Raw genomic sequence first — 27,143 nt, 5'->3', positions numbered from 1 at the left:
TCACAGTGTAAAGCACTGTGAGAGTTTGTTGATGTGTTATTGTCGGTGCACAACACAGCATGCAACTAAGGCCTGACTCACACGTGCACAACAGATTGATGTATAGCTGATGCATGAGACTTATTGACTGACACAACATTTGTGTTGTATGAGGGGGAGGGGGGCAGTCAAAACACAGCCGAAAGCCGTACGACAAAAATGTTGTGTCAAACCATGTGACTTAATTCCATTGGAAATGCATTGAGAGCTTGCATCAGTAAACAAGTCTCATACATCTAGCATGTATCAATGTTGTATGCTAGATCGAAAGGCCTTAGTGTTCTGTTTATTTGCACTTGCAGGCCAAAGGTTTGTTGTCATATCATAATCTACATCCAAATTCTTATGATAGAGTGCATGCAATGAATGCAACAGATCAACGAGTGCCCGCAGAAAATCAAACGAGTACATGCCATATTATTATATCGCTGTATCAAAGCCTCTTTCTTTATTCTATTGTTTAATCTATTAAGTACCAGCCAAAAAAAATAAAACAAAATACTGAGGCAAACTTTGATGCATTTCTGGAGGTTACTTTTAATGAAGAGGATCAAGACCTTCAACTGAAGATCCAGGTGGCACAAAACAGGCATGAAATGAATATGGCGGCCAAGCTGGCACAGCTAATGCAAAAAACAACCAAGCACAACCAGGCACACCCCTCCATATGGTGTACTTTTTGTCTCAACCATCGTCTGATTTGTCTCTCTCTACGAGGTATAGTCATTCTTCCAGTGGAGCCCATCCCAGGAGTCTTCTTACCCTTTCCAGCAGAGCCCATTACCTCCTATAATGTAGTGTCGTCATCACTGGCATTTTCTTGCCTTGCAAACGGGGTACTCCAGTACAGCACATTACAGTCCATCACGGAGACATCGGCCTATAGCCTTGTGGTTCCACCACTGGAGATTTGACAGACCTAAGGGGCATGTGTGCCCATACCTGATATTGCATTTGTGATATCGTAGTGAGACCAGGAACAGTACAAAATAGGCGATATATTGTGTTTCCAACTTGAATTTTCTTTGACCAAGCTTTCAACATCATAAGTGGAGGAATTAAACTGACAAAGAAGCTGTTAGTTGTTGTTGTGGTGCTGATGACGAAGCAGTGTGTGTGTCTGTGTAGTGTGTGTAGGTCATGGCTAGAAGGTAAGTCTATTTTGATCATATTTATTTGTGTTAAGAAGATGAAACTAGTAGTAGCAGCAGCAGTTGTCTCCCATACACAAACTAGATCAGGGTTCCCAAAATGTGGTGCGTGCACCCCATGACATGAAAAGGGTAATGGCGGTTTTATGGTGTTATTTAACACAAAGGCTAAATTCCGGTAAACTGTTGTAAGGAGATGCGGAACTATACAGCAGCTACATTCTTTCAGTGCAGTGGCATTCTGTGATTATTTGCCATAATCATCAAGGTTCAAGGTTTCTTTTTTTTTTTCATTTTGTCTCCCAAGAGAGAAATTTGTCTTGGACCCCAAGGACCCTTACAAATACAATACAATACAAGACAATACACAATACAAGACAACAAAGGCACACAGTGACCCAACATTAAAAAACCACACCCCACATACCTATAGTGCAGAAGATGAATTATAACCTTCGACCCCTACCCTATCTGCCCTCTGCTAGGACTCTGTTGTCACTGTTAAGGAGTGTGATTGACAGAGGGACAAAGGAATGCTTGTACCTATTGTATTTGCACGCATGGACCTCGTACCTCCTACCTGATGGCATTAGCCGATACTCAGGGTATAGTACATGGGAGGGGTCAGACACAATTTTCTTAATTTATTATTTATTTATTATTTATTTATTTATTAAAAAATATATAATTTTTGGCCAAATACAACGAGACCGAGCGTTGGGGGGGTGCGTCAGCTAGGGTAGGAGGTAACAGGGGGTGCATGGGCAAAAAACCTTTGAGGACCACTGAGATACTAGTTCATTTACTAGAGGTTCGGGCCTCAGATCTATGTTCTGGCTGCATGCTACGTGGCCCTCACACCTACGTCGCACCATCGATCCGACCAATATCTCCGAGTCATAGTGTCAGGGCTGTGTCCCTTTTATCATATGCCCATCTATGGAGATCCCTGATGTCGTTACATTGGCATGCATGTACAGTATATGGCATATTGGTTGGAACGGTGACCAAACATCCTCTTTTACCCAGACATGTCCTCTTTTTGGGACCTAAAATCTGTTAAAATGTTCTGCACCACAGACCTTATACAATACAAGTTCTTGTCCATGTGTAACGGCGGCGAAGTGCATGGTGGATAAGGTTGGATAAGGTTGGATAAGGCTGAATATATTGTTAATATTGAAGTCTAAAGATCGCTTTTCATTACCTTTTAAGGAGCAGTGGACTGCATGCAGCACATTGACAAAGGTGTCAACAACAAATCTACAGCACCAACAGACCGCCAAGGGAAGGTAATGTAAAATCATCTCATGTAGTTAATATGTACACCTGGCACCTCTTCTATGAAAATAATTTCTCAGTGTAAAGTAAAGCCCAGTTCATAATCCCAATTCATAGTCATCAAATAAAATACGTGGAAGGATGTCAAATGTTGACAAATGTTGTCTGTAAAACGGAGCTAGTATAGGGTATGAATTTGCTTTGAGTACACTGAACTATGAAATGAAAAAGTCTGATGGATTCTCCAGGCGAGTATGTGCCTTTTCCCTGTTTTAAACTGTGTTTTAAAAAACGGTGCAATGATGTCTGGCAATGAGCTAAACGAAACCTGGCAGTGTGTGTAATAATAATCTATCTATAGTTGACCAATCAGCAAGCATTTTATGAAGGAGAAACCACAGTAGGCCTTATATGGATTCCATACCTTCTCTGTGTCATCACAGTTTTGTTGGATACAAGCATTTAACCGTTATGGGTTAGAAAGCATAAATACATACAATATTTTTCTGCTTTAAGTATCGTAGTATACATGTAAGTCCATAATACAGTATACACTATACAGGATGTCTGTGTGGTTTTGGACCTGGACCTGGATCTATATCTACTGTACGTAGGTCCTCCTCCACCTAAAGGGAGGGAAATAGCAATAGAACACCCTCCTCACTATACTGTACATTGGTAGAGCTGCTCCGAGTCCAAGCAGGCAGTCAACGCAAATCGTTGTTCTCATTGTCACCAAAATTACAGTGTGCTTCTGATTTGCAAATGGCACACTGTGAGCCTCTACTTCCACAACGAGTCCCTCCCAATACCCCACTGTGCACAGCACACCTCACACCTGCACCGGAATAGAGCCAATCATGTTGTGTATGTTGTTCTCTTTTATTAGTGTTCCTATTCCTATTCCATGGTGAAATTATTCAAATTTGGGTGAGGAAAATAGAATTAAGCTCTTGATAGAGTCATGATATCTACCCCTAACTTAATCAAATAAAACAAATGTATAAAATGGCTCAGTTAAAGAGTTAATACCATCAAATGTGCACACATTTTTATGTAGGCCTACCTCATGTAATGTGTATAGTACTACGTAGTATAGTGGGATATGTGTTGATCTATTAATCTAATGTCTTTCTTGTCTGTTGTATCTGCAGTATAGGACAGTTATTAGACTCATATATTTGCTATACTTGCCCCATCATAATCAGTGTGGTTCATGCTAACAAGATCATCTTTTTTATTGGCACCTTTGAAGATGATCTGACAGTTCTTACTAGGTATGGTCTGTTTTCTGGGTACAGAAAATATATCAGTCTGCTTTCAAGAATTCTCAGAATCCCTTTCAACTAATTTACAAAGGCTCTTGACTTTAAATGAGGGAGAGCTGTTGAGCGGTTGCACTTTCTTCATGATAGAAATATTTTTAGCAAGTAGAATTTGAAAAGTTCAACTATCTGGAGTAGATTGTGTTGGGTGAGACATTTCTCCTGTGTGGATATCACATCTGAAAACATGAATTAGATGTCAGCCTATTATCATGTATAAAATAAAGCAAGACCGACAGACAGACAGACAGACATCACCGCTGGCGATTTTTTGAGTAGATGTTGCTCATCCCTACTAAAACGAACTAGTCTTTTCAAAAAACTAAACTAACCCCCATTGAAAAATATATATCAAAACTACACTGAAATCGCAAAGAAACTGTCAAAACGAAACAAAAATACTACTAACTAATGAAATATACCAAACTATAATAACACAGCAGAGGCTTAAGCAGCTGCCCCTTCCTGCTGTTTCTCCTCTCCAGATCTTCTAATTAAGTCAGTTGGCACTGTCCAGTGTCCACGATGCCTCTAAACTTTAAAAAGTCCCTAGTGAGTAGTGAAAGGATACACTGTATACTGCCTAGTGCCTACTATATTATTTCATGCTTACAAATATTTCATTGTGCTTCCTTCGGTCCTCTGTGGAAGTGAGCTTAATTTTGTTTTAGGTCATTTCATTATGTGGTGGATGTTTTCAGTGGATATTTCTATGGACAGCTTAATGTTCCTGAGAGAATTAGTTCACCTTCCTCTGTTGTCTTCTGTTTGTCGAGAGAGCAGTATTTGCTTCTCGTCTCCTTTTCAGTACCTTCAACTTCAACATTGGCTCTCCAACAATGACTCATTTGTTATTTAACAGAGGCCTGCACACAAACACTTAACTACAGTATAGCAGATGATCAAGTGCATTGACTTCATATTTGACAACGAAAGCTGTTCTCACAAGGTTAAGTTACAACAGCTCTGCATTAATCCAAACTGAGAACGGCTTGTGCTGAAACGTACGTTATGTAAAATAGAAATGTGATGCAAATTACATGATTGCCTCTTATATTTAGTATTTCCGCTATATTTTCTAATCTAGTTTAATGTTTCTGTGCACGTCGCCAGTCCATTTACTCTCCATAATGCTTATACTGTATATTGTGTGTAAAATATCTAAAGTCGATTTGCCTGGTGGAAGCCCAGAATGGAGTCTATTCTGTATTGTTTTGACATACAGCATGGTTATTGCATATTGAGTGGGCATGCAAATTGCAAGGCCCTATCAAAAGTGGTCACTCACGAGGGGAATCTAATGAAGGTGTTAACAACTATCTAACTCAACTGGATCTAGACACAAACAACAACAGGGCCTTATGCCTAATAGGGCTGGCCCGAAATATCTCATCATTACATTTAAAGTATAGGCTGTCCACAGCCTCGGTGCACTGTCCACAAAGGGACAGTAACCCTCAATTAATTAACTATGGAATAGCCAGGAGCAACTTATTAGAAGACTTCAGTGACCTATAGGGCAGACTGAGGGCAAAGTACCTCACTGATGTCGAATGAGTCGGGGATAGCCCATAGTGCCTTAAAACAGATAATAAAACCTTCAACTGGATCCTTGGGTGGACTGGGATCCATTCATCTAAAACAGAGGAATGAGCTTCAGTCAGTAGTGTAGCAGCGGCATTTTGTGCAATGTTGTATTTTTGTTAATTTGTATTTTGTATTTTGGGCCAATCCTAAATGGATAGTGATTTATTTTCGTTACGTTAAATGTGTATCTTTCCCTAGCTGCTATGTGAAAAATTTACCCTCTGTGTGAGTAAACGTCATAATGCAACCAAACGTAATAATGCAACAACAAAGGTGCGCTCCACAGAGCACAGATCTCTGCCAGCCATTGCTTTTAAAATGTGCGCACGTTGTGTTAGTTGCTGTGTGTCTGTTATAGCTGGCTGAGGGATTGTGAATTCAATGACGTCAAGACCGCTTGTATAGCCAATAGAAGCACTTTCATATGAATGGAGACATCATGGTCCTGTGCTGCCACTGATTGGTCCAGACTCACTCACTCACTCACTCACTCACTCACTCATACTCACTCACTCATACTCACTCACTCACTCACTCACTCACTCACTCACTCACTCACTCACTCACTCACTCACTCACTCATACTCACTCACTCACTCACTCACTCACTCACTCACTCACTCACTCACTCATACTCACTCACTCATACTCACTCACTCATACTCACTCACTCATACTCACTCACTCACTCACTCACTTAAGCAAGCACTGGGGCTAAAACAATCTGTTGTCCTGCCTTCAGTGTGCAGACCACCTTCCACTAACACAGGCCGTCAAGCGTCACAGACTCTTCTCCCTACTGTCTCCCAAGCGGTGGAATGACCCCTGTCCAACCCCCCGCTCCCCGTCCCCCATCCCCATCGTCAAGACTGCCAACTCACTCCACATTTTCCACCACAGTCTGAAACCTAACCTCTTCAGACTCTACCTCCCCCACTTATAGCATAATTTATGTGTGAGCCAAGCCATGGCTCATAACTCAAGAGTTCTGTACAAGATACAATTGGAGCTATGAGACATGAGCCACGGCTTAGCTTGCAGTATAAATTAGGCTTTCTTGTATCACTTCTGTTGCCTAGTTTTCGATAGATGCTAATTATACTATGCAGTCGATGCAAGTTATTTACTTAGTACAATATAAGTACTATCACAAGTCACCAGGTAACTAAAGACTTGCAGTATGAGAAGGTGAGAAATAAAGGGATGAAATTAAAAGGTAAAGTAGAAACAAGGGAGGGAAAAGGGATGAAGACTATTGAATAAAACAACTAGAAGTGGGCTCCTTGGTCTCCTTGGGCTCAGACCTCCACCAGGTCGGGTTTGCTGCCCAGGGCCCGTAAACATGAATTAGTTTGATGACAAACATTTACTATTAAAGATGGCTCTGAATTAATCATCATATCAATGTCTGTACTTTTAGCTTTTTGAGGGGCACTAGCCCCTCCTACAGCTGTATGTCCAGCTTTGAGGGTCTGTGTAAACACAAACATTGAAGACAAAAGTGAGGACGCAAATTGTGATTGGCCAGAATGAGATGATGTATGATGACATGATAAGATAAGAGCGCCCCTCACTTCACACGGGTGTGATTTTTAATATATTTATATGTGATCTGTTAAAACCTGTCACTTAATTACACTTAATGGCCAGGCTTGCCAATTGTATGATCATTATTGAATGTGTTGATTACTACGATCAACAATGCCAAAAAAGCTCAAATAATGTAGATGAATTGACTAAATTCGCTAGCTGCTGACTCAGTACACCCAAGGGAGTGAGCATGGCCGCTGTTCCTCCGCCATCAGAGTGAGTGAAAAAATATTGTGCCAAGTTTACACGTAGGCTACACTAAGCGAAATGCCCAGAGCTGTGACACAATAAATTAGGCTTTATACTACTGTACGATACTTGACCACAACTTAGACAGCACCTCAGAGGTTGAGGTCAAGTCACAGACTAGTACTGTGGGTTCAGATATGCACTGAGAGACTGTTTGCACATATGAAAAAGGTCATACAAAAAGTACAAATACCAGAACAAGCATTGCTACAGATAAAACATCTCTCAATTATAGCAATTACAGACCGGGCTTTTATTTGAGTATTGTCAAGAAGTAGCCTGGCCCTGCTTCCACGCAGCGTACTGTATGTGGTGCACATGTCAAACATGCATGTTGCTTACAATAAATAAGCATTTTTTCGTTAGATAAGATAACATATTTACACAGTGATTTCCATTCTTTGGAATGTACTAATTGTCTTTAGTTTAAACTATAATACTTTTTAACATTTTACAGCTGGGACCACTAGGACCCTGCACAGACCTAGATTGTCCCACCCACATCTACACTGCTTCCTGTCGATTTCTCTGATAAAGGGAAAGCCATGACAACGGCTTTTGATAGTAACACATTTTTGGGGTGCATTTTATGCTTTATTTCAGAGAGAAAGAGTGAAAAAAAAAGATAAAGGAAAGACAGGAGAGAAGGGGAATGGCATGCAGTAAAGAGTTTAAGGTCAGATTCCAACCGGGCCATGTGCGGGAAGGACTATAGCCTTATTTATGTGGTATGCAACACTATTTTCACCATAACACCACCAAGCCCATAGCAACTCGATGCAACCCTTACGACGCATAACTATAGAACTGGCTTGATACAACTCAACTTATACCAAGGCTCCCTGTAATTATCCCATATCTGTAAAATAATGAACGAATGACACATAAATCCACAATAACGTATTCCTATATTAAATAATAATGAAATAACACAACAATAAAACAATAACCAGAACTGAAATGTACAATACTTTTTTTCAGAACATCATTCATGGCTTACTTTCATTATGGTGTCTATAATTAACATGTTGAGAATCAGGTTGCTACGTGATAATTATACAGCTCCGTGGTCTACACATGCACAGTTTTCTCAAAAACCAGATAAAAACCAGCACAAGTGAGGGACAACGGCCATTTACAGTATGACCACTGGGCTGGACATGTTGCTTTGTAAATTGTAATTTGTAGTAGTTTTGTGATAGCTCGATCTTCAGTCAATGAGCTTTGCGACCTAGGATATGGCCTCCCACATGTGAAGAAGTGAAGTGCTGTGACACACAAAATTGTGTTTTTGCTTTGAATTAAAAAATAAATAAAGAATAAGCATAGTGATTGCGGTGATGAGCTCAACCCTGCGGCATGGATCACATTACCACGATAATCCAATCATAACGCCATTATTGTCCCATCCAGAAAGAGCCCCAAAATAATTCACAATGTATGAATAAATAATATATTATTAATATAATATATATTGTGCTATTTTCGAATAGCTGACAAATGAAATGGGGTTTAAGTGTTTAAATTGTTCCTTGGAACCCCCTCGAGGACCTACATTCTCTCTCCCTCTATCTCTGCTGATGGACCACTTGCTGTTTTTGTTTTATTCAAATATAGCCTAATCCTAATATTTGGTGGAAAGTAAGTAAGTAAGTAAGTAGCCTTGCCGAGCCATGAGGCCCATAGGGCAGGAGCCTATCTCCTGTAGCATGAGGCAGCTTGATGTACAAGTACACCCCCTGGACATGACACTAGTATGTCGCAGGGACTTACCCCCAATCCAACCCTTAATGCTGAGTGTCAAGCAGGGAGGCACTGGGTCCCATTTTTAGAGTCTTTGGTATGACCCGGCCGGGTATTGAACCCCGACCTCCCAGTCTCAGGGCAGACAATCTAACCACAAGGCCACTGAGCTGGTGTCAGTGGCCCGTACTGTACCATTTTGACCTGAGATCAGATTCTAAAAATGTCTGTTTGAAAATGACAGTTTTCTGAAAAAGCTATGTTTCTATGTCAGTGGTTCTTCGATTTTTCTAAAATAGCAGACCTACAAGCTCGTAGCGCGCCACTCGGTGGCGTGCTATGAGCTTGTAGATCTGTTATTTTTCAATAGCTAAAGCATAACATAATGCTAACACCAAAAGGGGTTCACGCACAAAATGGGTTAAGCACAAATTTGAGTTTCGTTTAGTTTACTTTACTTTACTTGAGTGGACATTATGCATGGGGACATTATACAGAAATGCAACAACTACTGTAGCATCAGCTGCATCAACTTAAAAGTTTGGACTCAGTTTATCATTCTGCCCTCAGATTTATAACAGGCGACAACTATTACACCCATCACTGCATACTGTACAATAAGGTTGGTTGGCGACTAGGAGAGACCAGCATTGGTTCTTATTTATCTATAAAGCTTTCATTAGGAGTTCACCCTCTTATTTAAATTCTCTTTTAAAATGGAAAACTATTCTTATCATACATGCTCTAAGGACTATTTGATGCTTGAGAGAAGTTGAGACTACGCATGCCTACAATGCGTTTGGAAAATCTGCTTTCAAGTGCTGTGTTTTATTTTATTCATCTTTTTTTTCTTTTTTTGAAAAAGAGGGTCCCAGCCCTCAGTGTGTTCTCTGAGAATTAAATAAAGGTTGAAATGAATCGAAATGAAATTAATATTTACAATTTTCAACACTTATACGTCTTCTACTATTGTACTTTTTACACCACTACAATTATTTAAAGACTTTAGTAACTAGTTACTTTTTGAGCTTGTTATCGGATATTTTCAGGATATTTTCAGCAGAGATATTTGGTGTTGAGGGACAAAAGGAGGGAGTCTAGAGGATTATATAAAACCTCTGGAGGATTATATAAAAAGTATAGCGAGTAACCAATTAAGTGACGGTTGCTAATCACGGATAGACAGATTACTGTTTAATTCATATTTTGTATGACAATATTGTCTAAGAATATTGGAGTCAATCAGGAAAGATGAATGTTGTGAGCACTTGTTGTGATTGTGAAGCACTTTGTAACACTAGTGAGCTCTAAATAAAGTTGTATTATATTACATACATAGCATTACATTACGCCTGCAGTGTCTGGCTTCTGTGGAGATGCCCATCAGCTTCTGTGTGCAGTCAGCCTAGGCCACCTTGACCATGCATAAGCAGCCTGCCACGTACTGTATGCAGCATAATGCAATGCTACCGTCACACACCTCTCGGGGGGGACATCTAACGGTAACGTCTTCAAATGATGGCCGACTGGTGAGCATTAATGGAGTTATTAATATTCATGTCATTCCAATTAACCTCGTTGTGAAGGGAGTTACAGGGGACGTCACAGCAGGCAATTTTGTGCGGCTCCAGTCAGTGAAATGTGGTGATATGCCTCGGGTGATGGTGAAGGGGACACACTGAGGGGGTCACATCCCTGATAAAACACCTCAGCACATGCCTCCCCGACTGTCCCGGGCGGATATGAAGTGGCCCCGGATGAGGTGAACAGATGGCTTTGGGTTGCATGTGTGTGTCTTAAGTGTAAGCTTGTGGCAGGAAGTAGTGCTGGGTGAGTGGGCACAGTCAGCAGGGCAGGGGGTCGAACAGCGCCACATAACTTACAAAGCTCCACCATACAGTATCTGCTGGGCTTAAAGGAGAATTCCGCAATAGCCTTATTTATTTTTTGCTGAAAAATTAAAAACACACACATATATATATATAAAAATAATATATATAATTATATATAATTATATATATATATATATATATATATATATATATATATATATATATATATATAGGACGCTGGGGCTTTAAGAAGGTAGGTGGGGTCAAACACCGGTCTACTGAAGCAGGAAGTCACAGAGTCACAACATTGTGGGACTTATTTTCCAGAATTTCATCTACAAGAGAGAAAAATATAAATTTCCGCATGCTTGAAAAAGAGATTTACCTTTCTTTTTTTTACCCATTTTTGTTTCTTCCAGTGATCAATGGATATGTGTCATCATCTTAAGGTAAAAAAACGTCTCCCTATTCTAGGAAAAACATTGCACCCGTGCTAACTGAGCGGTGCAACTATACTTTTATTGTTTTAGTTACTGTGTGTGTGTGTGTGTGTGTGTGTGTGTGTGTGTGTGTGTGTGTGTGTGTGTGTGTGTGTGTGTGTGTGTGTGACCCAATAGAGTAAATGGCAGGGTCAAATGTCCTACTCCGGGTGCCGTCTCTATTCATTATACTACCGGTAGTCTAAGACCTAGCCATGTAAAAGAGTATTTTATACTAGTACAGTACTGTGCTACTTGCAATGCTAGTCACACGTCATTCCATTTTTTGCAGGATAAAATGTGCTTTCTTTAGGCTACATATGATATGCCTACTGTGATTTTAAAGATACATAATTTCTGCTGTGGTTTTTCAAATCTGCCCAGTCCCAATCTGCTGTCCTTATGACTTCCTTACATAAAGACTGGATGATAAAACACCATCACTGTAATTAAATAAACCCACATTGCTGAAATGCTGATAATGAATATTTACTATACACATGAGAACTTCAACCAGACTGTATTTCTGGACCGACACAGTAAATGATGGACTGCTCAAGTACTTCAGTATGCAGACTGTGATATCAAACGACCTGACAAAACATGCTTTAATCAAACGCAATCCATTACATATACAGTATATGATATCATTGCCGTAATTGTCTGAAATAATTGAACCCTCAGGCGCCACCATCATGAGTCCTCACATTAATCTGCCACACAAGCCAGTCTAGTAAAAAAAAAGAAATCTAATTAAGGGAAAATCAATAGCGCTAGCAAAAAAATCCCTCCAACTTTTTTGGAACTTTAGAAATGCTCAGTAGGCTGAATGGAAATGGTATGCTGGGCTTCTGGGCTGGAACTTTTGTGCTTCGGTCGATGTGCCACTATCTTTCTTCTATTGTGTTAAAAAAAATAATCTTAATAGAACGCTGATGTCAATATGGCTTGATCATGATGGATACAAGAGAGGATCAATCAAGTCGGCCTGATTGAGAAAACACCTGCCCTCCCTGCCCCACATTTGTCATGTCTGATTTAGCTGGCTCCTCATGGTATACAGATCAATTTTGATTATGGCTGTCAAACTGAAAATAACAGACTGTTAACAGTAGGTGTGCTGAAGCAGATATTTAAGACAGATAGGCTAGCACTGGCATTCATAGAAGCACTAAATCATGTTCTGTATCTTGTTCAGATTTAAATCTTCAATAGATTTTTATTTTCTTCTTTTTTTAATTTTGTATCTGGGCTATTGACAGTGCATGTATTTTATCACTGTGTAAGTGTGTATGACTGATGATGAAGGAGCATTAGCTACTAAATGTGGCAGTTTTATTCCAATACATTACTGACTTTGACTTTTTATTACATTTGAAGCTTCTATAAGGTTTCACAATGAAGCTTTGATTGTCTGTAATCATATCTTTTTTCTTTTACTGTTAATGATAGACTGAAATAAGTTAAACGGAAAATACATCTCCAGAGACATCTGCAGACTATCCAACTTTTCACTGATTCCTACTGTCTCCTTGTAAAGTAGTTTAGTTGCTGTTGCGTAGATATTGACTTGTCAGCAAAAAGATGTTGTATTAGAGTACTGTTGCCCAACATTAAGCAGCTAATTGCCCTTTTCCAACACCTTCATTATTTCTTAATGGAATTGGAGGTCTGCTGGCCAGATAAAGGTCACATCGATACAGCCAGTGCCCTCTTAATGGGGGAGCAGTATGATGTTCTGTTGCAGTGACAAAATTATTTTATAGAATAACCTGCAGAAAAATATGTGCCGTATATATATATATAATTTACTGTTAATTGAAGTACATCCTAATAACACAAAGCATGAAGAATATTGCAACAACATGAGGGATTCTATATGCACCCCACAATTAAAGTGTGATTTTGAGTTACACTTGTATACGTTATAAAGATATCAGGAACCATTTTCATTAGCAACTATCCAAACCAAATTATGTACTGGTTTGTACTAGGAAAATTACCAACAGTTCAAATGAATTGAGCCACGTTTTAAGAGTACCCTGCGTCCCTTAAATTAATCCTGAATTAAATTATCTGCATGCACTTGCAGGCACATCCTTGTGTCACACCCCTCCCAATAGGAAGGCTAATAGAATTTCAGTTACCAAAAGTGGAAGAGAAATACAGGCTTTGAGCTGTATCTACCCCCACATCTAATTAGTGAAATATCATAACACAATAACCCAGCAGAATCTTCTCCCAAACCCAATTAAATGACTATTGCAGCGCAATCATTTAGCAAAATCGCACCTAACATCCAATTACCGCAATATCACACAATGGCATTTTTCCTGCGTTCTTGTTCCTCGAGAGCTAAGGTATGGCTAAGCTCGCTCTGCATGGAAACGTACAAAGGAATCCAAATCCTTCCTGGCAATATGAAACATTTCATTTAAGTCCATGTACAAGGGCTGTCACAGTTGAATCCTTAAACATCCTTACATGCAGGTCTTTACTGTCAGGATGTGCCCCTAATACGGTCACTTTATTACATGAAAATCCCACTGGCACCTTCACAGCTGGAACAGACGCCATGTAGCAAACTTAAATGACAGGGAAATTGTGGCATATATCTCTTCATCGCAGCAATGTAGAGCAGGGACAGACGCTGAATGGTTAGCTAGCAGCAGGCAACGACTACTGTACCAAGATTTATTTTGCCTTCCAAATAGAAACATTTGCTTCCTGCATATTATGCTGTAGTAGGGAAGGGATATCAAGATATAACAGTTTATGTGACCGGTGGAGTCTCAACAAATTCTGATCCACTTATCATGGTGGCACACATCTTATTATAGGTGTTGTACCTTCCTGGATTGACTCACTATACACTAACAATAAGAATATCACATTAGCAAAAGCTCCTTAATGCTGCAGTATCACATAGGAAGTGACCCTGAAACGTTATTTATTTATTTATTTATTGAATTTTCCATTTACTGTAAAGAAATATGTATTCTGCCTAATCATGTGCCTGGAAAATCAATCCATCTCTATCAGCGTTGGTGGGAGGACTATGCATGCCCAGCGCTTCCCTTCCTCCTCCTCCTCTTGCCATCTGTCTCTTCCCCGCCCCCTCCCAGCAGACCTCCAACCATTTTTTCATAACTCATCCATCTATCAGGCGTGTCCACTTTCATATTATTCCCTATGTCCCAATCCCCCCCAATCCCCCCCATCTCCCCTACATGCTCTGAATTAAAAATACATAGCGGGATATATACACTTTATGTAACGTACATCTTGTGTGTTAATCAGAATTTCATGCCGGGCGGGGGGGGGGGGGGGGTGGATGTGGTGGGCTGAGGGAGAAACATCAACTGATAATTGGAGTGCAGTCGCACCGACGCCGTCCACGCTTGATTCACGGCAACACGTTTCCCGTCTCAGCCGCTGACCGGCTCATTATCATTTAGAACCGCTCGCTGCACAAACTACACACCCACACGGTCTGTCGTCAACTCCTGACAGGAATTAGAATTATGTGAAAGTCGGGGATAGAGGGAAAGATTCTCACAATCACCATTATGTAGCTTTAGCCAAGTCTAGAGCAGAGGCCTTATTTTGCCTTTGAGTTCCCATAGGAGATAATGGTGGTATGTGATGCTCGTTAGTACACCCCTTGTCACATTTCCACCCCTCGCTCTTTCCTTCTCTTTCTCCATCTATAAGTCTGGAACACAACTATACTCCCATTCTGTCTATATTCCTCTTGTTGGCTTTCTCTCTCCGCATCCGCCTTTCTGTCTATTTACAGTAAGTCAGGAAGCCAATTCTGTTCTTTCTTTCTTTCTCTCTGTCATAATTACTGTTTGTCTGTCTCCCTTTCTCTCTTTCTTTTTGTGTTCATGAAAGTCTGTAACAAAATTACCCCTGTTCTCTCCCCCTCCCCTCCATTCATCCATCCAATATGCCTTTATATCTGTCTCCCCATCCCCTCTCTCTCTCTCTCTCTCTCTCTCTCTCTCTCTCTCTCTCTCTCTCTCTCTCTCTCTCTCTCTCTCTCTCTCTCTCTCTCTCTCTCTCTCTCTCTCTCTCTCTCTCTCTCTCTTGGCTCGAGGAGAAGTCTGCGAAGGGAGCAGCTGCTGAAATATTTATTGATCTGTTTTCCTCAGGTTTATTTATTTCCCTCTCTTCCCCATTGCCCTCTCTTCCCCTCCGCAGACCCAGAAACACCTCCATCGCAGGGGAGATGTCAGACCAGGCGATGGGACTAGAAATCCACAACACGAAACCATTATTTAGCATTTGTTGCCCCCCACCCCCCCTTCCTTGCAGTTGTGCCGGTGTAACCAAAACAACAGGTATGCATGGACAGAACAAAGGCAAAACATAAAACAACACTGCCCACAACAGATGTACAGTAGCTAACAGTATTCACACTTACAGATACAGACATTACCATGGCATCAATAAAGCGATGCTGTAATGTGGGGTGTGTATCCTAGTGATAAATGTCACTGCAGGGTGTGTTGCAGTAGTCCAATTTTGGCCACTGAACAGTCAGACGAAAATGAGGTTTTTCTCTAGCTTTCTGTTGTTGTGAACATGATTAGCCTTCCACGTACCCACACTCAATGGTAGGATCACGTAGCCTACACACGCACGCACACACAAACACAGAATTACATGCACGTAAGTCGCACATTTACAGTCACACACATGCACAACTAGGCAGACGTACATAGTACACACGCACAATCACACAAAGCCGAGTCCCATCACCAGGCCCGGCCAGCATTAGTGCCTAAGCCTTTTCTATTGATTTGCCGGGAAGCTCCTTGTCTTTTGGTAATGAGGACAGGGAGAGAAGCGGGACCCTCGTCCCTCCTGACTCCCCCAGGACAAGCCGCCTGTGCTAATCTGAATTGTGTTTCCAACGATGCTAACTCTCTGGCACAAAGACAGACTAGAGAGAAAGGATAGAGGGGGCTTGTTGTCTCCCTCTTGCTCTCTACTCTCCCTCCTTTATTTTCTCACTCTCCCCCTTCCTCTCCAGATAGCTCAATCCTCACTATGGACCAAAAAGCCTTGGAAGCTGAAATAAAGGGATTTACGCTTAGCTGAAGACTTGGTAAATATTCCCTGCAAAAAGTACAAACCATACTGATAAGGGATCAATGAGAGGTATTTATGCCCACATGTATTTATACACTGTTGCCTCCCTCAAGGCCGGGTGTTCCTGCATGTCTCACATACAGTAGTTCTCCACTGATTTACTGCTCACACCTTCAGCCGGGGAAATGTTTAAATTCATGTAGGTGTGTGGTGGCCCTAGTAAAAGAGCCATCCAAATGTGTGTGTATTACAGTAGGATGTCTTCATCCCTGTATTATAGATGCAATTGAAAAACATGTTGGTGGTCTTCCCATTAACCCATTATTTTCCCTAATTGTTCAAATTGAATAGTTCTATTAAAGTGTCTATTGCACGGTGCACCATGCAAGTTCTCTTGAATGTACGTGTCTGTCTGTCTGTCTGTCTGTCTGTCTGTCTGTCTGTCTGTCTGTCTGTCTGTCTGTCTGTCTGTCTGTCTGTCTGTCTGTCTGTCTGTCTGTCTGTCTGTCTGTGAGATTGTTTGCAAGTGTATGATGCATTTCATCCCTCCCTCTCAGTGCATCTGTGCTCACCACTTGCCTCCCCTTCTACATCCACTCAGCTACCTCTTGAATCCTTCGTTCCCCTGCATTAAATAAAACATAGCTCTTTTTCATTAGAGTGAGAACCCTCAGCTCATGCACATATTTATATCCATGGAAACCCAGGGGTTGCGTTGCAACTGGAGCAAGGGGAGAACGGGGGATTCTATATGGAAGACAAGTATTACAGTGATTAAACACAGTGGTAAAACTACCGGTCCCAGGCTGAAAACGGTCCCAGTTCCTTTCCATTACACTGAACTCCATATATTATAACTGTAATTATAATTGCAAACAAGCCTTGCCATAATCATTATTTATGGCACTGACACAATGTGTAATTGCCAAGCCCCGAACCAATATGTAAGGCCCTGTGAGGTGTTTATCAAAACCGACAGGAGAAATCTCAAGGGCACAGAGGTGGCGTTGCGCCACCTACAATCTGCAGTGCTCCTGTGGCCAGCTGCCCATAGGGGATTTGAACCAGTGACCTCACAGTCATTCCTTGCGTCTGATAGCTGCTAACACTGCAGTGCAGAGGTCGGCATCCCACTAGTAGGTCATGGGGCACCAGCTCGACTGTTATTTATCTCTGCCTCTGCAGTAATTGGGGATTGGTTAAAAAGCCAAGCAAGCCATGCAGCAGATGGGTAATAATAATAATATATCTAGTATAGCACATTTGGCAAATATTCTTTTGTTCATACCTGTCAGGTCCCCCCGAAGGTGGTACACCTCTGAAACATATTGGTACAAATACACTCAATCAAACCATTCTGAACCTTTTATTTTATTTAGTAATCTACTGTGAACCCGAAGAGAGCAGATGCTCAGCCGGTTTTTGTATTAAGTTATTCTTTACAGTTGAAGCACCATGATGGAGTGTTTGTTAGTAGTATCCCTGAAGTGGATCCCAAAAACTGAAGGCATATTGTGTCCGTGCTTGCTAGGCATCCCACAATATACTTACATCTGATGTAAAAGGCCACCAGGTAAGGGACCATTCAATGACCATTAATTAATCATTTTAAATCTCACGACCAAGTATAAATCCAAGCTGAATGTCACATTATCAACACTGGCAAGTTGCAGTATTTTTTTTACGGCGTGGCACCTAAGGAGCCAACCATCAAGATTGAGTTGCATATGTCCCCTGTATGTGCATAATATGACCCCTGTGCTATTGCTTTTCCCACTATGGTTAGTGGGGAGGAGTGCTTGTTTTTGTTATCTCAACGAGGCAGGGGCGCCGACAGCAGGGCTTGAGGCTCACAAGCCGCCCCTGAGCGAGCCTCTATAGGCGAGCTAGTATAGCTGTGGCGAGCAGGCGATAACTGTGTGCGACGACGTGCACACCCTCCGAATTGGCAAGCCACAGTGAACCGAATCGTTTATCTCATGAAGCAAAACAATAGTTCTTCCATGTATGTATTGTAGGCCCAGTGTGTGGCAGCACACAGCCCAGCTGATGCTGCTTGATCAATCACAGCCCCTACAGTAGAACATTGTAAAGTACTATACTACAGTGTAGTATACTAACTACACAACTCAGCAACATTAGCACTCTAAGCTCAGCACTCAGGTAAGCATCTTAGCTCATCATTAAATTGGTGATATATGTGGGGCGGGCTTTGTTCAAACGAAAGATGCATGAATACTCACTCAGCTGATGCCGTCGGCCAATCACAGCTCATCTCACACTGCTGAGCTGATGCTGGCACATTAGCACAACATTGGTTCGCCGTTCACAAACGCCTTGCTATACGTACTAGCTACAGATTACACAGAGAAGCCATGCCATTATTTGATTGATTGATTGATTGATTAATTGAATACCTTAGACAGAAATGCAAACAGCACAAGGTACAGTCATACATTTGGGCTAAAAGGATAACACAAAAATATCCTGTCTTGTTTTTTGGGCACTGGGACAGCCAAGGAACCTACCGGGGGGGGGGGATCAAAAAGCATCCACATCCAAGGACACACTTGCGACTGCTAAGAGACCAAATGCAGGCCATAATACTCCAGCACTGGCAGATTAAGAGAACCTTCCAAAAGGACAAAATTAAATAATTATTTTGCCAAAAAAGGAGAAGCATATGCAAGCCAAGCATCGGGTACAACGGCACACAGAAACGGTTGGTTTCAAGGGGGTTGGGGGGGGGGGGATGTGGGGAGAGAAGGCAGAGGACCCTCCAGATTAGGAGCGTGAGGCATCTGTTGATGCTGGCACACTGCGACATCTCCCCACTCTCCATCTTCAAGCCAAAGCCGCTGATCCAACTGAGCGCTATGCAAGCCACTAACGGGGGCCAGCGCTATAACATGTGCCATGTGCATTGACCCCACTTGGCCCCCATATGTTATCGGGAAAAGAGTTAGAGTTGGCAACAAATTTGCCTGTTCTCACCTGCATTCATGCCCTGCACATTTCCTGTTTCCAGCACCTCCGGCGCAGTAGTCAGGTAGTGATACACATTGGTGAGCAGACCCATCTGTTGGGTTCTTTGGACCAAATATGGAATCAGTGATGCATACAGTATACAGTAAAATGTTACAAATTGATATACTGTGATGGTGATAGTGTTCAGTATGATCAACCGTATACAGTAAAATCCTGTGTTCATTTATTTTACACATTTCTAACTTAGAAAGTGTATATTCATCTGGTTATATTTGCATACTCTTCAGAGTTAAATGAACAATTAGGAGATTACTGTGTAGTGTATGTGAGTTACATTTGTAAAATAATATGTACACTGGTTTTGTTGTCAAGACGAAAGGTGGCAATGATACAGTAAGGGATGCCTCGGCTTCAACCCATCTGTATCAGCTTTTAACACTTTAACCACAGAGTTTTAAACTGCAGTATATAGTTGAACTGAACTGAGTCCTCCTGAGCTCTGTAGGTTTTCACTCTACACTAAACTTCGCCAAAAGTGAAATGCTTTGCGTAGCAACGTTATTGTAAGCTTGTAGAATCTGATTTTTTTAGTGGTGCAACCACTCCAAGGAACAGCAATGTCTGTGTGTCTGTGTTCACCCACCTATGAGTTGGTCAATGAGCACCAGTATATGACTATGAGTACCAGTAGGGGCGCTGTTGTGCCAGAAACAGAGAGAGGGATAGTGCTGCACTGTTGCCTACTAATGTGAGAGAGAGAGAGAGAGAGAGAGAGAGAGAGAGAGAGAGAGAGAGGTGGGGGGGGGGGGGGGAGTTGCACCACTCAGTTCACACGTGTGTGATTTTTTTAAATAATGTTTGCCTAAACACTGGCACCCCCAATCAACCTAACCACGTGCAGAAGCGACGTATCAGAATGCTACTCTGTCCCCAGCTAGGATTCATGTGAGGAACCCAAGTCAGAGTAAATATGCTATGACAATGTAATCTTGAGAAACAAATTCTAGCTGTTTCCAGTTAGCACTGTCAGAGAGCATGATACACTTTAGCTATACTGTCATTATTTTCACTTGCGAAATCAACGATGGCATAATTAAACCCACAATCAGATTTAGCAGGTTTCTGTTATAACAGAGATCCTTTGTGTGGACTAGTGTAAATTGTTGTATTTGGTGTGGGGGTGTATGGTTATGTCTGCAGCCTTAATTAGGCTTCATTGGGAAAATAATTGGGTAGCTAAGCCTCACAGCGTGCCGCCTTCAATGTGGATGAAACAGGTTGTGAATAACTGGAGAAACACTTGTCTGCCAGAAATAGGTATACAGTATATTTCTTTCTTCTGGAGAGAATGGGCACCAGGCCATCCAACCTCCTCTCATTGTAGCTCTAGAGATTCACAGTGAAGGTTTAGCGAGGTCATGGTATGTGCATTTCCATATTAAGTCAGTAGAATCCCTTTTGAGGAATGCAGTTCAATGGCATGTTTTTATCAACCAGAGAGGCATGCCATTGTTGCAATGTTGTAAACGTAGTATTTTGTCTCACACACTTTTTGATGCCAAGACTATAGGAGCGGAGCTGGATCCCTGAACAAGCCTGTCAGGCCAGACCCAGGTCAAGGGAGGCAGAAAACTGGGCCAACTGAGAGCCACTGGTTCAGAGCGGGCGAGACTCTGAATTTCAGAAGCTGAACCAAAAAGACCCCACACACAGAGGTAGATTTTATGAACAGGCAAAGTAGGTAACCTGATTCTCAAACCAATAAGGGGCCCCTGAAGGCTCATTGAAGGGGAAGAGAAGTATGGAAGCATCCTTTCTGCTCAGAAACATTGCTGTTATGTCACACACTGATCACCAAGCATTTGCAGTGCACTAACTGAGAAAGGTTCTATACTATGAATCACAAAGCACTGAGTTGAGCTGCCAAGAGTAAGATGATTTAATTCATGTGATTTAGATTTTCAATGAGTGTGGAACATGTATATTGTTTTACAAATGACTGGTGTTCTGTATATCCTGTAAGCTGTGCTATGTACACTAACCATTAACTATATATGAATAAATGAATAATATTGCTTGAATTTAGGTTTCCTAAATTGTAATGGGAATACATTTATCTAATTTATTCCTAAATTCTGAATAAATGCGGACAGGCAGTTGTGTGGAATGTACATTGGTTCTGGCTGTGGCTACGGCATCTGTTGTTATTGGATGGGGGGGGGGGGGGGGGCTGAGAGTAGTCTTAGGCCCAGGGGGACCATGCATGGACCAAGGATCAGGCTCTGATCAAGAGTGATTACTGTTATCAAAAGCGAAGGGAAATCTAATCAAACTAGACAAATGGAATCAAAACCACAACATTACTGAGGGGGATTTGCCTTAACTACGGATCCAGCAATAGTAATTCAGGCAACACAGGAAGTGGTCAACCATACATTTGGCTTTCTGCAAGGAAGCCACATTCAGATCATCTATTCTAAACCACATTAACCATGGAATTCCTATTTTGGTCATTTTAGGCGTAGTTTTTCTTGTTCTTTCTCATGAATTTCCACAATTTCTCAAGATTTTTCTTTCAAAAATAGCAGATCTACAAGCTTGCAACAAGTTGTGATGCAACTAGTTGTGAGCTTGTAGATTTTTGAATAGCAAAGTATAAAATAGGGATTTTTTCATTTTACTCCAGTGATGTCACTGGAGTAAATGAAAACTAAAACAGTTTCTTCCTGTTTTTTAGCCATTGCACTCTTCAGTGGCCATGATATTATGATATTAATGTGTATGAATAATTATGTGAATCGGTATTGTATTAGTTACCACTGATGCTTGCCTGTGAAATATTTGGGAATTGTAGGAAACTGGAAATACTAATACAGAAGAAGGCCAAAACAGACAGAATAGGGAATTATCTCTATTAATATGGATTATAGCTTATCATAAATAATTGTTTCTAAACACTATGATAACAATCACTGTTTATGTTTTTCCAATTTTCCGTCTTTTCTACCACTTTTAGTCTTGCCAATTCCCTGATTTCTCCACACAAGTCCTTACAGTCAGTACAGGAGAGTCCATGATTTTTATAGAGGTGAAATAGAGCCATCCAAAAACAATGGCTGAGAGTGCAATCAGTGTTGTTATGAGGCTTGGAGTGTAGAGATTTTGGCATCCAAAAACATACGGCTGGGTCACTGTGAGTTCATGTGAGGCAGTGTTGTTGTTATGGGGCTTGGAGTGTCCAGCGGCCCGTGGCTAAATTTGATAGGCAACAAATGATGGTGTGAACGAATGAACGCAACCACGCATGCGCAGTAAAGCAACCACGCATGCGCAGTAAAGCAACCACGCATGCGCAGTAAAGCAACCACGCATGCGCAGTAAAGCAACCACACATGCGCAGTAAAGCAACCACGCATGCGCAGTGAGGGTGTAACTGTGGGAAAATGCTAATAAACGCAAATAAACAGCGTTTAGTTTGTTAATTTGGAAAAAGGGCTTCGTGGTTCCCTGCATAACATGATGGTCGATGTCTCTGTGCAAAATGCAGATGAACTGTACAAGTGAGGGGGAGCAGGGGGGCTAGGACATACAGAGAAACACACACACACACAGACAGATATTTGCTTAATTATATTGTTAGAAGTTAGATAGATACATAGGCCTACTTGTGTAATCTTGTCAGTGCTGACCCCTACCGGTTTGCACTCTAAATTGTTGGTGAAAATGTGTAGCAAATAGCAGATGTGACTGCTAGCAGCTACAGATGGAAAGGAATCGCCTGGTGTGTCTTTTATCTTTTAACCCATTCTGAACGGGAACTCATTTTGGTGTTAGCATCATGTTATGCTTTAGCTATTGAAAAATAGCAGATCTACAAGCTCATAGCGAGCTTGTAGGTCTGCTATTTTTGAAAAATCGAAGAACAGATGATTTTTTTTTAAATCTGATCTCAGGTCAGAATGGGTTAATCAGACCAGTGTGTGTCCAGGGGAAACCTCGTATGAATCTGATCTCGGGTCAGAATGGGTTAAGACAACGCGTATAGAGGAACACCCTTTTCCTCATAGATCTACAGCCCTGCTGACAAACCTACTGCAGTCACTAGTTCAGCGTCAAAGTATGTCCTCCCCATGTAGTCCCCTCCCAGCTTCCCCCCCGCAAACACGGCCATTGCGTTTGTTGGAACGCCTAGCCAAGCTGGATGCTGGATGTACTCCAACCTTCAGTCCCTGTACTGATCGCTCTCGTATTTAACTGAAATGCACATCAAAAGCACGAGTGTCCCTTTGACAATTATACAGAGTTCTTGTCATGTTTTTATTGTTATTACTGCAATAATAATAACCCCATCCTAGAGTGTGCAGATTGCCATGTTGGCTACTTCCACTGTTTTAGGAAAGACATGCACGTGGCGTATTCCCATGGTGTGTCAGATATATCCACCATCCTACATGTTAACGAGATTACCGGGTTGACTCATTTGAATTTAGAGCAGATGTGAAATAGTAGGCCTAAATGTAATGATAAAAATAAATTAATAAATTAATATAATGAGGAGTTTACACATCAAAATGCACTCTAAGGGCCCGGACGGTTAGCTCAACCGTCTGGTCACCTAGGCTGCCAAGCCAGCCTGACGGCATGCCATGGGTTCGACTCCCGATCCCGACGGCCTTTGCTGTGTGTCTTCCCCACATCTCTCCCCTCATTTCCTGTCAGTCTACTTTCAATTAACCTATCAATAAAGGCAGAAAAAGCCACAAAATATATTTTTTTAAAAGCACTCTAGCGGCAGGCTGGCATTTCACTTTAGCACCATGTAAAAGGAGGATGACCAGGACTTTTCGGGGCCATGGACCATATTAAAATCCCATTCCGTGGGAGTTTCCAACCCCACGTATGAAGTGAATGGGTTCACAATTTGGTCAATTTGTGTGTTCTGCAACAGAAATGTGCTCTGTGAACATAATAGTAACTGAAGAGCAGGTAGCATCCCACTTCAAGACAAAGCTTATGTATACACAACCTATATCAACATAAAAGACCACCTCAAAGCAAAAGTTAAGCAATCTTATCAAACATGAATCTGGTGACAGCGATGACTATTATTATGGACTTGTATTTGGCTTCTGCGTTCTGTGGTGCTGAGGCTGCTCTGTGGTGTGTTCGTGTCCTGCGGGGATGGCCGTCTGCTCTTTGCCTGCATGGTGTGGTGAAGGGAGCGTGCTGTGCTGTGGTAACCCAACCATGCAGCCAGCCAGGCTCTCCTCCTGCCCACAAGGAACAGAGGAGCAAGAGGCTGCAGCCTGTCGGCATCTGTGGGCTGTTAACCTCAAATCTTATTGCACTGACACATCAATTATTGTTATTAAGGGCCAGAGTAATTTATTTATATACTGATTTCCCACGTGGCGAAGGGAAGACTAATTGAGGCAGGTGTGCTTGTGTGTGTGTGTGTGTGTGTGTGTGTGTGTGTGTGTGTGTGTGTGTGTGTGTGTGTGTGTGTGTGTGCGTGTGCGTGCGTGCTGCGTGTGTGCGTGCTGGACAGGGGGTAATTGAAGTGCACGAGCAGAGAATATATACTGTGCATGAGCATGTGTGGAGAGAATCAGATGGCATAATATGGAGCATCTAACATTATAGGCGCTACTGTTATTAAGAAATCAATAGCATTATTTTTTTATTATTCCCATGTCCTGCATTTTTCATCATGAATTTCATTGCAACCCACTGTGTTCGTGTTCCTAATAATGATGCTCCTTAAAATACCATCTGAATCATTCAGGGGTGGAATTATCTCAGCAGTGGGGAGGTTTTATACCACACAGCAGGATACAGAGTAAATATATAGCCTACATTTTTTTTTCTTAGACTTAATTGGAACACCCAAATCCTTTATCTTCATGATCATGCTCTTCTCTTTCTCTCCCACCTTTCACTTAATTCTCTGCCTCTCTCTCTCTCTCTCTCTCTCTCGACCTTGGTCTTCGAGAAAGAGCAAAACACTCAGACTGTGTCTTTGGGTCTCCCTCCTCTGCATTGGCTACCTTTGTCAACTGTACAGGGCAGGCCTATTCCAGTGCCCTAGTGGTGCGTCAGAGCGACACCAGGCCATTCATGTCACGTAATGGAATGCGCATCTGACGGACTGGACTGCATGTTCAGTCAGCGAAGAAGAGATATGGCTGGATCAGCAATCACTGATCTTTGAGGTAAACATGTTAACATGCATCTCTCGTCGTAGACTATATACGCTGGAGGAGCGCAAGGTTGGCTTGGACATGAACCTTGTGGTTGTGCTACACTTACGCACGCACTACCAGGCAGCCCCCCCCAACCCACCCCCCCACCACACACACACACACACACACACACACACACACACACACACACACACACACACACTTATTCCCTTTCACTATTCAGCAAATGGAAACCTGGCGTAGCAGCACGGCAGACACGCGTCATGATTCATCTATCTAGGCAGGTAGACCCCCATCACGAATTCCGCGGCACATTAGTATTCACCTCCACTACCACCACCGTTTTAGAGAAAGAAACCTGCTTTCGCACAGAAAAATAACCAAATCAAAGTAGTCTGCAAGAAACTTACCTTTCGACAACAAGACCAGGACCAAAGCAGCAAACACGTTCCGCAAGACGGGGAAGCCCATGGTGTAGTTGTGATAGATCTTTCGGTGGCTTTCGTAAAAATACCGTTCTATTCCTCTTATGTGGAGCCTTTACGGAGCACTATAAAAAATGGCCCAAGAAATGTTTCACTACAATGTCAACAAATAGTCCGCCGTTTCTACATGTGATTGGACGAAAACATCAGTCTATCCACTTGACTTTTCCCGTTGATGACCCCCGTCTGGGAAGGCGGAGGGCTGTTTATGTTCTCCTAAACGGAGCAGGACCACTCAGCCACCTACAATCTTGGTGCAAAATATATGTCAAATATCCCAGACAATGTGTTGGTTGAGCTTTGCAATGCCTTGAGGGGAAAAAATCTTCGACAACGCACGTGAAACGAAAAGGTAAATGCCGTCCAGCATATGTACATGTATTTGACAGATTACGGGATGTAGTAATGAAAACAAGTCCCACCGTAGCCTAATTAGAGTCCTGTATCTCTCTGTGTTGGTATGCAGGCAACGCGTCCCCGTCGCTCCGCACTCACTACATCACAGGCAGTACCACTGGATGCGAGTCGCACAAGAAAGCGCATGATTGACAGTTCAAGGAGACGTCGTTTCTTCCAATCACCAGTACCAAGCAAGGAGGCGGGATTTACAACTGTACTGATGCGCTGCGCGGAGAGGCTGGACCAAGGAGCAAGGACGGCCAATCGGAGGCGCGCGGTGGGCGGGCAAATCGCAAGGCGAGTACAGCGCTGTGATAATGCAATGTGATTTATAGCCAGTTCTGTGTTGCTGCAGTACTCAGAGAACAGTCCACAGGGGGACTGGCAAGCATACAAGGACAGAGTCGGAGGTGGTTTTAGTGTGGTGGTGGGGCAGGGGCAGGTGGAGACTTTATAGGGCATTTTAGGAACTGACAGTCTGAAAGCCTGAAACTGACTGATTTAAAGACAGAAATAAGAATCGTCCCAACTGCCAACACAAAAAAAATGGGAGAGAAATTGCCAGCAATGCCTACCTAAGTTCTGTGTGACAGAGAAGTATTAGTTACCCAACCGGCCTAGTGGGGCCCAGAGGCCCCTGAGCTATATAGGGGCTGGGCCCCCTGAGCTTGAGCCTCTGTGTGACTGCATCA

The 27,143-nt window shown here is 42.1% G+C and overlaps 1 protein-coding gene across 1 annotated transcript in view; it reads right to left on the bottom strand.

Moving 5' to 3' along the window:
- iglon5 (IgLON family member 5) overlaps positions 1–26,530 on the bottom strand; it is a 126,398-nt gene extending 99,868 nt beyond the window's left edge. Inside the window, exon 1 of the mRNA XM_080767102.1 lies at positions 25,978–26,530. Coding sequence (XP_080623228.1) covers positions 25,978–26,038 — 61 coding nt within the window. The 5' untranslated portion in view covers positions 26,039–26,530. The remainder of the gene's footprint in view (positions 1–25,977) is intronic.
- Positions 26,531–27,143: the final 613 nt, after the last annotated feature.

The sequence above is a fragment of the Protomyctophum bolini genome (assembly GCF_963924005.1).
Source record: "Protomyctophum bolini genome assembly, chromosome: 7".
NCBI classification, from domain to species: domain Eukaryota; kingdom Metazoa; phylum Chordata; class Actinopteri; order Myctophiformes; family Myctophidae; genus Protomyctophum; species Protomyctophum bolini.
The sequence above is the reverse complement of the archived record's forward strand: the minus strand, read 5'-3'. Positions and strand labels throughout refer to the sequence as shown.